This window comes from Strix aluco, chromosome 14, assembly GCF_031877795.1.
Source record: "Strix aluco isolate bStrAlu1 chromosome 14, bStrAlu1.hap1, whole genome shotgun sequence".
Lineage (NCBI taxonomy): Eukaryota > Metazoa > Chordata > Aves > Strigiformes > Strigidae > Strix > Strix aluco.
In genome coordinates, this window is record NC_133944.1 from 5,665,252 (window position 1) to 5,681,431 (window position 16,180).

The 16,180-nt window shown below is 40.3% G+C and overlaps 1 protein-coding gene across 1 annotated transcript in view; it reads right to left on the reverse strand.

Moving 5' to 3' along the window:
- Window positions 1–1,784: 1,784 nt before the first annotated feature.
- Window positions 1,785–16,180, reverse strand: part of GAN (gigaxonin) — a 42,004-nt gene continuing 27,608 nt past the window's right edge. Inside the window, exon 11 of the mRNA XM_074840259.1 lies at window positions 1,785–16,130. Within this exon, the coding sequence (XP_074696360.1) occupies window positions 15,949–16,130 (182 nt within the window). The 3' untranslated portion in view covers window positions 1,785–15,948. The remainder of the gene's footprint in view (window positions 16,131–16,180) is intronic.

Here is a 16,180-nt window from a genome sequence, read left to right on the forward strand (position 1 = left end):
GCCTGGCTCAGCAAAGCCGGGGCTGCTTACACACCCAGACACCTCCATGGCAGCTCCAACCTGCAGGGACCCTTTGCCAGCTGTGGTGCCTCTCCTGGCACATTCCTGCCAGGAAAAAGCTGGAGATACACTCTTCTCTCAGGTTGGGGTAGAAGCTCGTGGACAACTGTCTGTGGTACAGACATTGTAAGAGTCACAAGCCCTCTTGTGTAAACTCAGTACATAGCCTTCTTGGCAAGTACCTTCCAATTAAGGAAGCCCAGGGAGGCCCAGGTGTTGGAGAGCCTCAGCTGAAAATCCCATTTAACAAACCATTTTTGGATTTCTTCTGTGATATTTTAGAAAAAAAGTGAGGGGATAAAAAGATGAAGAACTGGAAACTTCAATTTTTATCTTCTCTGTGCATAAAAGGTAAAGGAAACCAGGCAGCAGCCCTCTTCCCCTTCTGTTAGGATTCCAGGCTGTGGAATAAAGATAAATCCAAGTTCACCCTCCTGTCTTTGTTTCTAAGACTCAGTAAGACAGGGGAGATAGGGCAGAGCCCATCTACGCAGCCATAACCATGGGAACACCAGCAACAAGGGTAAATCAACACAAGACTCCCTATCATCAGCCCATGTTTACATGGGAGGCCTCAGGCTCTCCACTCCAAATGGGCTGGCAGTTCAGGACCTGTGCTTCACTTGTAGGGCTGGTGAACTAACTAAGAAAAGGTTTTTATTGAGCAAATATCCACCCTGCTGTCCTAACACCCACCATCTCTTTTAGAATACGTGGTTACAGCACCCAGTTTTGCACTCTGCTTTGAAGCTGTGGCCTCACTCCCCCTGCCCAAGCTGCCCCAAACCCCAGCTTTTCCTTGACTCCCACCTCACATTCAGCCTTGCCTCAATGTCCTTTTGTTTCAGAAAAGGCAGACAGCTCTGAGTGAAATCATGTATTTTCCCGAAGATCAAAAGGTATAGGACTACTGCAGCGGCTCATTTTTTTTGCTGTCATCGCACTCCCACCTCTAATCAGAGACGAGGGTATCCCTCCTATCAAGAGTCAAAAGTCCCTGCTCAGGCTCTTCTGTCTCAGGGGAGGCAGCACTAGCAGAAGCAGTGGCCGGTACACCAGCAAAGGGCGAAGTGCAGTATGAAGAAGGAAGAATATTGCTTAATTTGAGTTGCAGCTGCTTGGCATCTTAAAAGAGTCCAGATCTCTGAACTTGAAGGGGTTATGCGTGCATGCCATGGCGCAACCAAGGGTCGCCAAGTATCTGGCAGCCCTGGAATGGGCTCTTTGTACCCGCCCTTGGGAGCAGTTACACTTCACATATTTTTCTCCTCCACTTTTAAAGGTCACATGAAAGCAGCAGTATTTGTGAAGAGGACAAGTGAAGGTGACTGCAGGGGAGAATGGAGATCTTCAAACAACTGCGAGAGCTTTTACAGGTGAGCAGAAGCTCCTTCTCACTCCCATTCCTCCGGAGTGGCCGTCACCAACATCCATGGCCCAGCGCCCGTAAGCGTTTACTGCCCGGGCAGAGCCGGAGAGGGACTGCTCCCGCCTCCCCTCACTTCCTTAGCCTTTCCTCCTCCATTTATTTCCTTTGGGTTTTCCCCTTTGATTAAACTTCTGGCATGTAGGAACGTTAATAATAAAACAGATAACTCATGGGAAATGATATTTATAAATTCTACTACTTTTTTTTTTCATTTTTCGTAAGACCTCAAGAGAATCTTGAACTATGTTCTTCCTTTCTTTTAAAAATAGAAAGAAAATGCATAAGGAGCAGTTAACAAGTTTTCAAACCATCAATGTTTTATTTGGTTAGTTTATTAAACACCTTTAAGACAATTAATTTTGGTCTGTACCCTTCTATAAAATAATTCAAGTTCTGAACAAACCTCCAATACATAAAGCAAAGTTACTTTTACCATACGCAAATTTCAGATCAAAATACAACACTCTGTTTTCTTACATTTATAAAACCCGGTCAAATACAAACAACATTAAAAAAGATAAAACACTTCCACTGATCCTTGGTACAATATTACAGCACAATTTGCACAGTGGCAACTAAGTCCCCAAAGCACAAGTCAAATACTTTAAAAAGGGAACCTCCCTTTAGTCACCCAACATTATACTGAACACGTAAATGAAGCGAGTGCTACTTAATCCAGGAAAATTCTCGTGTCCCTTTTCATATCGTGTGAGCCACAAAGCAATTCTGCAAGGGAGGTTACCACTAAGTAACCAAACAGCTTTCCTGCTTCGCTGTTACAATTTTATGTGCAACTACTCCATGAAAATAAATAGATGGAGGTGGACCAGACTCCGCACTGGGCAATCTACGGCAACTAAAGTAAACCAAGAAATGTGTGTTTTTCTAATAACAGATTATAAAACTCTTAAAAAAAAAAATCAATACCAAATTTATCTGTGGGTACAATTGGAGTAACTGCCTTTTTCTTCACTTTCAAGACATCTAATGTTAGACACAGAGTGTTTTCAATTGTTGAGTTTGTTCCATTGCAAAACCCAGTGTTTCAGCAATAGGTCAAAGTGCCATTAAAATTGCACATTTTTCTTCAATTATGAGAATACATGGTAGCATGCAATGTTCGTCTGTTACTATGCCCAAAAGCTTGCACTTACACTAACCTATGAATGATGTGGGATCTCTTAAAAACAGGAGCAAGAACAAAAACTAAAATACAAACATAAAATGATAAAACTGAAGTGTCAGTTGACAAACATTCCCAGGAAGGTTCTACTTAGCAAGCCTTACAGTAACACCTGAAGAAGAGCAATAACAGAAGGGTCTGATGTATCAAACTCGGGTTATACTTTGCATAGGCAGTCAAGGCAATTGCACTGCAGTGCAACTAAAGGGTATTTTTGTCTGCAGTTCTGCAAACCCCTGTTTTGATTCCCCCCACCCCCAAACCACTAATTTTACTTATAATTCAATTTTAAGTTCAGTTACTTTAGTCTCAGCTAATGTGAAAATGTGTACATAATTAAATGGAAAAATACACTAATGGCTCTTTCCTCTCCTCCCTCCCCCAAATTCATGTCATATCCATTAGCATACCACACACTTTCCAAAACTTTTCCTATCTGTTAACATTAGTATTACCCCGACAGAATGAAGAATTGCATACTGCACAAATAGCACATATTTAAATAATGCTCAAGTGTAAACAATATAGGATGGAAACAGTTTTAAAATCCCAGTGAGATACAGCAAAAACTTAATTTGCTAATTTAGTCTTTTGAGTGCAATTGAAACACTGCATACTGCCCTTCTCCAAAAAGACTCTCCATAATTAAGCTACACTACTAGGCTTATTTCCCTTAAAGCTACATACTCATGCTATAACTCAGTATATTGACTTAATGCAAATATTTGTGGGGGAAAATTAATTTACAGGGTTAATTAAAATCTTTATAGTATTCAAAAGGAATGATAGTAAAGGGTTCAACCATGGAAAATGTGGTAATACACGTTTTTAAAAATATTTCCAATAATTCTAACACAAAACAGCAAGTATATTTTGAAAAATGCATAGAAACCCTGTCAATACAAAAATCCCCACTAGAATTACAGAACTAAGCAATTTTAATCTAAATATTTTATGTGCTTTTCCTATAAAGGCCACTTTGACATACAAATACAAAAAAGTTTACATTTTTCCCCAAAATAAATTATTTGTTCCTCAATTAAAAATACTGAATATGGAAGCATAACAACCCTCTCGCATGCCAGCTGCTCATCTGCAGCGGCTACTTCCAAAGAAGAAAATCTCCAAATATTTTCAATTACCAAAAGAAATAAGAAACGCCTTCAGACTTTGTTCTGCCTAGCAGTAGGAAAAACCTGGGGTTAGGAATGGAACAGGCTGAACCCCTTACACTGTTTGTGCCGGGGAGGGAATGAATATACACAGACATCTGCAGAAAGATTTTCTGTTTGCCTCCCGTGTTATGCACTGAAATCCCTTTTTGAAATCAGAGAAATAAATCAAGGTTAACCTGAATTAAAGAAAGGCAAAATAGTAAATGGAGTTAGAAGGGAGAAGCAGTATGAGGTACGAGGAGGGTTAAGTAAATGAAAAATACAGTCAAACTACTCAGAAGAATGCATGTAAAGGTGAGAAGCCATGATCAACTGCTAGAGAAGAGCTAGTCATGGGATGCAGAACCAGGGGAAACAGTGTACCAGTTTTATTAGTATTTAATAGGAGGAAAAAGAGGAACAGAAAGGAACAAACTTCACCGGAAAAACAAAGCAATGGGAGAACAAAGAACCTTTACCAGCAGTCCTCACCGCAGGGGCATTTATCCCTGAATTGCCATGGAAGCAGCAAAATCAAACTCATACACAAGCACAAGCGGTGGAAACGAAAACTTACTTGGACTGGATTTGAGACGTCACAAGTATTCTTTACTGTAAGCACCAGACCCACAACCGAGCAACACAGGAACATAAAAGCAAGACCTACACCTATCTGGAGGGGCACGACAAACCTGACATGCTCTAGAGCAGAGATGCAACTGTCGTGAAGTGGCCCCCAAGTTACTCCAGCGGGTAAGCCACGCTGGCGGGTCTACAAGATAAGCTTCAATCGACAACAGTACGAGACAGAAGTGGGGGATACACTTGGATAGCACATCATTCAGAGCCAAAACACCTAATAAACTGATGGGCAAGGCTGGGGGGAAGGAGGAAAACCAGCGAACAAGAGTTGATCTGGATGCAAGGTTCTTGGGCAGCCATTGACCAAGGCAACCTTGGACCAAGGACTGGATTTGGAAGGACACAAGAGCCGTGAGTCTTCAGTAACACAAGGAATTCAGCTCTCTGGTGTGCTGTATTGCATAGTTTGATTGAGACCAAAGAGCATTTACGTCTTATTTTTCCCTGTTTTTAACAGAAGTGACTTGACATACTCAGGTCAGAGCATTCCAAAGTCTGGCCCTATGGATTCATTTCTAAAGCAACACAGGAAGATTTTGGGGTGGGCACAAACAAACAAAAGCAAAAACTCCACTCCCACACAAAGCACAAAAAGACCCACAGAAAACATACACACATAAAAAGCCTGTTACCTCTGTAATACAGAAGTTAAAACATGACAGCTGGATGATGGGAATAAACCTTGCTGTCAAGCTGCATGCCAGTGGTGGTAAACAAGACCAGGTGAGTGTTTCTACCACACCACACTGATGTATTTTTTGTAGAAAAAGCAGCAATATATTCTGACAATATCGTGGTAATTATCAAGACCTTAGATTTGACAGAACGCTGAACCTTTACAAGCAGTAACGTGGCATTACGTTCCAACACTCTCCTAATTACTTGGCTCATGGAACACAGGTATCATAATTGGATTAATCAATGTAGTTGTAATTTCATTCTCTTACACTAAAATATTTGTACAGTACAAAGTCAGACTAAGTATATTAGTCATCACTCATATAATATGTATTTCAATTCTTTAGCCCAATCCTACAAGATTCACGGTACTCAAACATAGTTTACAGAGGGAAAACTCTGAAGGTAGAGCACCTAACGTGAAGAAATTCTCCTTTTTCCTTTTGAAAGCAAAATTAAAACAAATCTCAGCCTGTCAGGCTCCCACTTAGATTATTAAACAGTAAGCATACAAACTGGGAAGCAGTTAGAAATTTCTGTTTTCTCAAAAAAACCCCAAAAGTGGAAGGGAAAACCAGGTGGCCGGGAGCTCCCCAGTTATTTAGGCCAATACTTGCTGTTCCACCCTGCAGAAAGTTCCAGGGCCTTCAGTATTTTCAAATTTAAGTAGAACAAATGCAAAATATTAGATCTCCTATAACACTCAGCCCATAAATTTTTACATCTTACCCTTATGTAAGGGACAGGGTGGACTCATCCTTACCCAGGCTGCCAGGGTACAGCTGCAAGACTCAGTCCCTGGGCACAGGCCTGGCAATGAGTGGTGCTGCTCTTCAGCCTTTCCTAAAATAAAAGGGTTAAGGATTTGCAAGCTCAGTGGTCCCTCATTTATTGCCTGTTTTTCAGACAGTGTTGCAGGTAATGCAGATACACTTCATGAAGGCCACCAGTCCATAGTTCCTGGACAATGACAGTCTGGACAAGTCAGGAAGGTCCAGAGGGCAGCACCCAACATGTGAAGTAGGAGCACGACAAGGCAATCTCAGGACTCTCTTCAAATGGCTAAAGGGCTCTTAGATAACAAGACTGAGAAATGATACACCACTGGGACTGTGAAGCCTAGGAAAAGGCCATAACCTGATGTGTCTGGTGATGGGACGAATTCAAACATCAACCCCTGGATCCTTCCTGCCGCTTCAGACAGGGCAGGAGTATGATTTTTTTATGTCCCCCACAGGATGAAAAACATTGCTAAATGTTTTAAGGATTTAGCAATGTTAAATTACAAATCCCTAAACCGAACCGATGATATGGATTAAACAAAAATACATCACAATAAAGACAACAAAATTCCTATGCAAGATTAAATTCAGCTCCCTACTCCAAGGCTTGCACCTACAAGAGCCTTCTCCTCAGATCTACCAAGCTGACATCCCTCTAGTGATGGCAGCAGTTGGTAGCTTCCCTCCTTTTACCTCCTGACCACCCACAGCATGGGGCAGCCAAACCCTCCGGGGTGAACAGCCCTTGCCAGCCACATGCGTGCCTCAAACAAGGGCTGAGCAGATGAGGTCTGAGGCAAAATCCATACCTGGCCCAACATCCAGGTGCTCTGACAGCCACATAGGTCAGCGTGTCCCAGACACACAGGGAACAACACACAGCCAGGTCCTGGCACTGAAACCAAGATTAATATTTACAGAATAGCCACTATGATGCCAATAGAAGGCTCTGGAATTAGCAGCTAATTGGTACAGTCTGCAGAGATGTGAATAGCTCCTTGTTTTATCCCTACTATTTGTGCGTGGCCAGTAAAATGTTTGCTACATTTAATTCAAAGTTAATATGAGCCGCTACCTAAAATTTTAGAGGAAAATGTTCCCCATGAAGCATTTCTTGGTTTTGCCTTTAAGAAGAAAGAAAAAAGGCAGCATTTCCCATTACATTTTGTACTATTAAGGCCTTTTACAATTTGGGAGCTGTCTTTATGAGAAGGGATTTTTTTTTTTTTTAAAAAAAAAAGGACTGAATACGCAAAAGAAAAAAAAAAAGACCCCAGAGAACAAACACGAGCTGATTATCAGCTTACATTGGTACTTTAAGAAGTCAAGCACAGTGTAAGGAATTCAAAAATATGTCAAAATAGCACCTTTAGAAGCAGAAGAAAACATTTTTTATTTTTTAAAAGTCTTCAAGCTAAGCAAAACCCTGCATACTTGAAGAGCTCAAAGAAATGGGCAAATATATAATCTCAGGTACAGAGGGTGGGTATTTATTTGGACAGTTTCTCCTCTGTAGGTGAGGAGGAACTCCATGGGGGAAAAAAAAAATCCAGATTAGACATTACAGAACAATCAGTGAATCTCTCTACTGAGATAATGGATCAAGTTTACAGGCAAAACAGTGCAGAGTAGAGGCAGAGAGAAAACTATCTGATCTGTCCTTATAAGAGCAGAGACTTCTATTTTTTAAACAGATTTTTTCCTATTTAAAAATTGTCAGGACAGTCTTTCAATTGCTTCTCTCATTTACAAGTATAATAGTTACTTTCAAGTAATATAAATTTTTATTTACTTTTTACAGCAGCTGCAGGTCAACCTTGGTCTTTTTGTACAGAAACATGCATTTAAAATGAAATTAAAGTAAACTGTCCTTGGACAATGGCATCATTCTGCCCTGCTTCTTGTCTGCTTTTAGTTTTTGATTGAAGGACAAAATGCAATTTAAAACAAAACCAAAAAAAAGATTTGACAAAGTGCAAAGAAAAAAAAAATGAGGTAGCTGGGAATAGGGGCTTTTCCCCACGGACAAGGCAGCAGACTTCCAGCCACAAGTAACACGCATACACAGGAATGGGGTATGCATGTTCTACCTACAGGATTGCTTACAGATGTTCAGGTGATCTCTAATCTGCTGACATGTTTTACAAGCTTGATGAAAAAGTCATTTCATCATGCATCAAGCACTCTCCCCACATATACCGAGCGGAGTTAAAGGATGCAGAGATGCGCAAAAAGCCAGCGCACAGAAAGATCAAGTTTGTGTGGACATCCTCCAACCCACAGGAGCTCTTCCCAGTGATCATTGGCAAAAGCAATGCATTCAGAAGTAAATTTGGGGCAAGAGTGAAAGCGAAATCCTGTTAATAAAAGAAAAAAACAACTGAGACCAGAAAGCAGCATTATGCATGGGGTATGCCCAGGAATCTTCATCCACTGGTCTGACGGGGCTTTAGGGGTCAATTCTCAGCCAGCCACAGCCTCGAGTCCTCTCTGACACTCAACATGTCTGCAGCTGGGCAACATCCCAACCGAGGGCAGCACAGGGTGGCAATTACACAAGCTCTGTGCCAGAAACAGCCTCTTGCCCCATCGGATACACACAGCAAGGCCATATGCAGTATAAGGAGAAATCTTGCTGTTTTACTGACACTTTACCTCCCCCCTTAACACTGTAAAGCTACCTTCTGGGAGTCTACCAGAACACAGCTTGCTGTTTACACTGATTAAACTAAGATACAATAGAATACTACTCATCATACACTGCAAAATACAGTCTCAGACCCTTAAATACAAAAAAGTTTCAATTACAAGCAGCAAATCATTAGGTTTTGGAAGTCAAGGAGGAAAAAAAAAATGCTTAAAATTGACTTAGCAGCTGTTTCCCCAAGCAAACAAAAGCAGCTCTTTCCCCAAGCTAGAAGAGATCCCGGTTTCTCTAAGCAATCCAGAAGAGACCTTTGCACTAGTTTAAGACTAGTTCTGAAAGAGTTCAAAAGTATTTCTTAAGAGGGTACTCCTTGGCCTCCCTTCAGAAAGAAACTTTAACAAGAGCTTTAGAGAATGTCAGCTCTGTTCAACTTGACCACCTTGCCAGATACCCCAGTGTACTGGTTCACTTATTCTAATAATTAAGCAGATTTCGCTTTTTAAGTCCTAAAAATAGCAAAACAAGTGACGAGGATGATAATGCTTCCTGCTATCATGTGTAAATTAATAAAACAGATGCTGCCTAGCTGAAGCTTTAGCATTTGAGATCATTAAGGTGTGAATCTCAAGAAGATGGGGATAGGGTTTTTGTAGCACTCTCCCTATCACATACTGAAATTTAGACTTTCCAAAATGGCTCTTGCTTTTATCAGGTGCAATATTGTTCCACAGGTTTTTTTTCTATTTTGAAATTAGGAGAGGTGGCAACATGCTAACAGAATGCACAGAAATTATACTTGTAAAACCAGCTCACTGTACAGCCTGCTAAAATGGTGTCTTTCAGGCTCTGACTGGATTTAGAACTACGGATGAAAAACTTGCCCTTGACAAAAAGAGAGGATGTCTTAGCTTAACTGAAAAAAAAGGAATGTGGAAAGGCAAAGAAAAAAAATAATTAAGGACATTAGGTGATAATTCAAAAGCACCTAGTATTAAAAATAAATTACATTTTCATGTTTTATCAATAATGTTACTTACGCTGGGGATGCTTCTTTCTATCTTACTATTTTAATCACATCCATAAGCTTTTACAAGGGCTCAGTATAGTCTGATTTCATTATGAAAATTCAAGGGCATAGGTAGGCAACAGCATTGAGCACGTTCATTTACTGATGCGCTCTGGCGGGTGTTCATTATTCACATGAAACCCTGCAAAAATACTGGGCAACAAGATTTAGCCTTTTACATTGGAAAGTTCCAATCTTCCAACTCACTTTTTAAGACGTTTCAATAGATCATGTCAAATAACCTTCAAATATTATTCTAAACAAATCCTTTACGTATTTTAATTATTTTTATAACTAATCAGCAGCTACCTAGAATAAGCAGTTTTTAAAAATATCTTTAGGATTTTGTATCACCAACAAATTTACAACATTATCAACTGTTGGCAGGAGTTTACAGTTTAATTCTCCTATTACCCTCACACCTTTTTAGTAGGTGTTTGTCTAGTTAGGCACTTTGCAGGGTTTTAGTCTATTCTTTCAGCTTACCTGTTAATCAAAAATATGAGAGAATTGATTACTGGAGTACAACAGCAGTTAGAATAAAGAGTCACGCAGGGCATGGCTGATCAGAGATATCACCTTAAAGCCTGGCTGCAATCCTTCCTACAGTAAGGAATTTTCCAGAAAAAACAACCCCAAAAACTATAGGGATGCTGGAGAGCAGGTGCCCAACCTATCAGTAAACTTCAGAGCACCTACAGAAAATGAGTGGTGCTTCACCCAAATCTTACTGGCTTTACAGCAATATCTCCAAGTCAGCTTTTATTGGCTCTCCTTCCCAATCTTAAAAGATCAGACAGATCCTCCTTACTGTTGTTTCGCATGTAGCGTGCCAGGGAAACACAGACCCTACTGACGCAGCTCTCAACTCCAATAACAAGGAAGAACAGCAGCAAATGGCAAATGTCAAAAGGCTACAGCACTGAGGACTGAAATGCAGGCCTGTACTCATTCCTTAACAGTAAAAGGAAATACTCCAAGTTAAGATGGAAATAGTAGCTCCTAACTGCAAAACACACATGCATATAATTAAGACCCCTCCCACCCACCTGAAGAGACTGTTTAAGTACTCCAAAAAATTAAGAAAACACAAACCCCAAAAATTCTTGATGCTAACATTAGAGGCAGAAAGGATCCATACCCCAAATTAAATGTAACTCCTTGGAAAGCATCGCTGTGAGTGGCACCAAAACATACTGTAGTTACAATCTTCAGTATGCCTGTGTCCCTGGTTATAGTCACACTTCCTGAGACACAGCTTTCCTTCTGCAGATAAGATTAATTCAAACAAACTGCACTTTATCTAAATATTTCTAACTTTAAATACGAAAACCTGTTGTCAGCTGCCATTTGTTATACACCTGCATGGCACTAGTGCTCTAATAAAGAGCAAAGTGTCCATGTGCATCACATGGAGTGATGTCTCAAGGCAGCTGTGAAGAGTAACACAAATCTGCAGAACAGTATTAAAAAAAAGATTTACAGTGTTTTAAATAGCATTAATTTAAAAAAAAAAAAAAAAAGAACCACTGCTCTTTTTTGGAACACAGTGAATTTTAAGCATCTCTGTATTTTAATAGAACAGTTGAGTTATTGTTATATACAGAGGAAACCAAAAGTTTGGCACTTGTAACAACTTGCATTTGTTATTGCATCCTGCACTTTGCATGGCACACGTACGTTACCAAAACCTATGCAGGCTGTATGGCCACAGTATTTATAGAACCAACCAGAGAAACTGCAGTTAAAACAGAGGAAAACGCCCCCAAACCCCTCATTTTTGTACTTGTGCATTTGCCAGGTTATGTGGGCACAAGAAATACTGCAAAAAAGAAATGAAGCTGCTTGTTTCTTTCTGGAAAGGGAGTTTATAAAGCAAGCCAGGTGCTTCAGCAGCTTTGATGAAAACACTCCCATTTTCAGCAAGAACTCCGCTTCAGAAGGTAGGCTGTGTGACATGCAAGTTTTGTGGAGTCAAAAGCAAAACATATACAGCCTGCCCACAGTTATTAGTGAGCTGATTTCGTAGGTTTGTTTTCAGATTCACCACTATCCTTTTGTGTAATTTCATATTAATTTGCCTTCTGTTTAAGGATGAAGTACTGTCAAAGCTATGGAAAGTCACTTGACCCGGAAGAGCGGACTTGATACAGCATTTTCACAATAGCTAAAAACTTAAGGAATAGCTGACAAAATATCCGAGGACAGGCAGACCTTGCTGTAGTATAACAAAACAGAAGACTCTTCAGGATGCCTCTTTTTCAGGTTATAAAAACAGAAAGGATGAGAATTTGAAATCCAACGCTGACTCTTTAGGAACACAAGCATCTCACAGGGCTAGATAAGAAACAGAGACCAGGCCAGGTGGGTGCCTCCCTAAGAAACCCAGGAGATTTATTTTGTGAGAGCAACAGCACTTTACACCTTTGCTTCTGTCATCACTCCTTCTGCTGTGCAGAGCAGCCACAAGACTACACGCATAAAACAAGCACTGAGGACACTGTTGTGTGCTTATAGCATTATCTCTTCTCCACTTGTTCACTCAAACTTTTGATTTTACCTTTAAATTAGCAATTCCAGAGTTTTTCCAAAAATAAGTTGTGGCACATGGAAAAAGGAAAAGAAAACTTTGGGGGAGGGAATTGTAGTAAGAGGTGGAGTGAAAAGAGAAAAAAGCCACCACTATTCCCATCTTCCACAATCCCTACTTCATATTTGGCAATTTTCTGATTGCAATAGCTGGGGTTTGTCCAATTCTACAGCAGGGGGAAGGAAAGGACACAGAGGCCCAACCCAAGTCTCTCAAGCCTGCAACGTGACCCAGCCAGTCCTTGTTTGGGATTGTGCTGAGCTTGACTCAAGATGCAGCTACCTCAGACCTGCACCCAAGGACCCAGCCCCGATCCAAGGTGTGGCAAGTCATCAGCACTCTTCAGCAATACAGACACTGGTCTCAAAACATCAGCATTTCAATGTTGTGATGAACTCACAACCCCAGCAAGGCACCCAAGTTCAGTAAATCAGTAAGGAAGGTGCCTAAAAAAGCCTGATGCTTGGAAGCCAGCAGATGGCACAGACAGCTGGCTAAGAAAATCATTCAAAAAGTCACCTGTGGGGGAACTGACTGAATTTTAGTGCCAATTCACAAGCTGGAAGGAATTAAGGCTACTGTGCCAAGCAGGGACAACTTAAACAAGTTTCTAAACTGCCAAACCACCCAAAACCCCTGGATTGCAAATTGAGAAAATTCACAAGTTGCTCCCCATGTGGTTCAGCCAGCATACGCAGGGGTACGCAGCCATCGGGAAAGCAGGGACACCTGAGGTGCTGGCATGTACCAGTGAACCCAGTTCAATCTATCCATGTCTGCATGTTCAACACACTCAGGAAACTGGTGACCTTTCTCCATTCAGCACCTCTGGTATCAAAGTCTCCCTCCTCTACTGAAGTCAACCATCTCTTTCCCCAGAAAAGCCAGAGGTCAACTATGCCTGTACAATCAGACTCTCCCTGCAGAAAGGAGAGCCTTGCCTTCAAAACCTTGCTCCAAACTGGGAGGCAATCAAACCTGTCTATTGCACATCCCAAGAGATGCACTCATCACCCGGCCTGCAGATCAGAACTAGACAGACAGGTCAGACCCCGAAAGATGCGCTCCTTCCCTCCTACACACACACAGAGGCTACAGCATCTCCTGGATTGGTCCCACAAGCAATGCAGGTGGGGAGTGATTCCCATCCCCTTGAAGCAAGGCCAAGGAAGCCAGTTTTGAGATCTCAGAAGTGCCTAAAAATCTTCAGCTTGAGCATGCACCCAGAACTCCAGGAGACAATGTCTCCAGACTTGATACCTGGCCACCAACCATGCAGAAAGTGACAGGAGTACCCGTGCGCTAAGGATTAAGTCTGTAACTGTTTCAGGTGAAGAGGCTTAAACTTCTTGGTCAAATCTCACCAAGTGCATTCGCAACATACCAATTACCAGCAGATTTGTTTTATTTATATTTAAAAAGAAAAAAATACCTACTGTTAATCCTACTTTAAGTGTAAACATTTGGTTCAGTAACTTTAACTGCAAAACACTGCTAGAGTATATACGATTTGGATTTATTATGTGCATTTATTACTTAGGTTTTCTGGATGCTGAATGCCCTCAAGTGTACTGGAAAGCTACAGGGACTCAAGAGATAGCAGCCTGCAACATTCTGAATAATATTTTCAGAAATTTTCTAAGCCACTTAGAAAACTGAGCTCAAAAGTGAAATAGATACTTAGGAACATTCATCACTTTTGAATATGGGATCTTGGCACTTTATCTAAGAAAAAGAAAATTGAACAATGTAAGATTTTTCAAAAAAGGGAAGTTTTACAGATGAACTAACAGCACTTGATTTATTTCACAAGACAGCCAAGGGTGGAAATAGCAGTTCACATTTCTGAAGTAAAGCATTATATATAAATTTAAAATCTAAAGACATATATATACACACACACACACCAAGTCTACTGCAATGCATAAATATATAAACTTTTGATATGCCAACTAATATAGGTCAGAAAATTGATGTATATAGTTCAAGTTTTGCAGCACTTCAGCATTGTAAAAAATAAAAAAAAAAATAAATAATGGTCAATGGATTGGCTGCTGCCCTCTCTTCCCACCCCTTTGCTCAGAATCAGTAATTCCAACCACACATCAGCACTATGGAAGGACTGAGCAGAAGTAAGTTTCAGAACATCTCTTCAAGGAATATTTAGTGAAATACAACTATTTTGTACCAATTTGGGATTATATTTCAGCATACCTAAAATGATTCAATAAAGATAACGAAGGTTTACACTAACACAACCGAGGGCAGAGGTTGGCTTGTCTGAGGTCCACAAAGTTGCAGAGTGGAAAGTATTGTATGTAGTTATAATACTGGTTATACAAAGTCTTTTTCTGAAGGGTAGGAGGTTTTATTTCTATTTCCATCTCTCTCATTTTATTCCTTTTAAATAAATACAGGTTACGTCCCACCCATCACAATAATGAAATCAAAAATTGAGGTAAAAGTGTTCTACCAGCTGATCCTGACTATGAACAGAAGTCAATTAAATATCACTGTTGATGTGAACAAGACTTAGTAAGAAATAAAATGCAACATACTAAATTCTTCACTATAACCACACCATAAAACCTAGCTTTCCAAGTCAGACAGCAGTAAACAAGACTGTACCTTAGCATGGAAATCATTAGTAAACCAACTTTTGATCCCAAATTAAAGTCATTGTACAAATTTTCCTTAACTCTTAGTCCAAAAATCATGGTTTCTGTAAAACAAATATATCCTTGGCATATTTCACCTTTGTTCTAACAGAGATAAAAGTACACCCTTCTATAATCCTCAGTCTTAAAAACCATTCTTAGTTTGCAAGCAATCTGAAAAAGGAACACAACCTATTTGCTTTAACTTGTCAAGTTTTGTTGTCTTTTACCAAAAGCAGCAATCATCATTAACCATTCCAAACACCGTTTCCCATTTTACTTCAAGGAAACAGCCACCAAAGCCCACACAGAAACGCACGCCACCCATCTCTACACCAGTTCATCAGGCTAGTCAAATGACAGCGTAGAAAAAACAGTTTACTTCTCTGTAGTATACTGTATCCATTTCAGATTAGTCCATTTTAAATATATTAAAAATATTTGTAGGAATGAAAACATCGCAAATGAATGAAAAACCATATGTACACACCTCCACCATTTTTAGGCACAGACCTTAACTTTTGAGGAAGGACTAGAAATAAAAGGTGCAACAACCAACATCTCCTACGGCATTACGGTCAAACAGTCTTTGCAGTATACCAGGGAGGTTGGTTATCATATAGCTTCTGTATATTATAGCTATCCAGTCCAAGATAGCACATTTATTCTTATCAGTTCCCCTCAGGGGAAACGCATCTTAAATCTTTTTTGCTTTTCAATAAACTTCGACAAAGGAATACCGATTCCCAGTTTCAGACACCAAAAACCTCCTTCAATAACATGGTTTAAACTCCAAATGGTTACGACTGAAGGTGTTTCCTTGATCCCCCCTTTTATTTCCCCCCTCTCTTCTTTTTAATGTATACTTAAGTTATTTGTTCCCAAAACAAGAACTGAGACTCAAGCTTTTTAAGCATTTAAAACAAAAACAGTTACCATACCAAAGCACAGCATACAGTGTAAGTTTCAGCTGTAATTTCTCAGCTTTTCCTTTATATAGAGCTATATTATGGTGGACCGCGCAGAATTCTTCCAGTCTCCTCCACTGTCAGCATAGGGATCACGGAGAAGGTACGCGAATGCGGAATAATCCTTGTTGAAGCTGCAGTCGAAAGAGCTTGCAGTTTGCGATACGCAAAGCTGCACAGCCAGTACGGCGCAGGTCCGATGGAAATAGTGGTTTAGTGCGCTGCCAAGTTCCCGTGCTTCTTTTAAATTCTCTAACATAGTCATAATTTGTACCTGAATTCACAGATGCACAAAAAAAAAGATAAAATGTTTAAAACATGCTG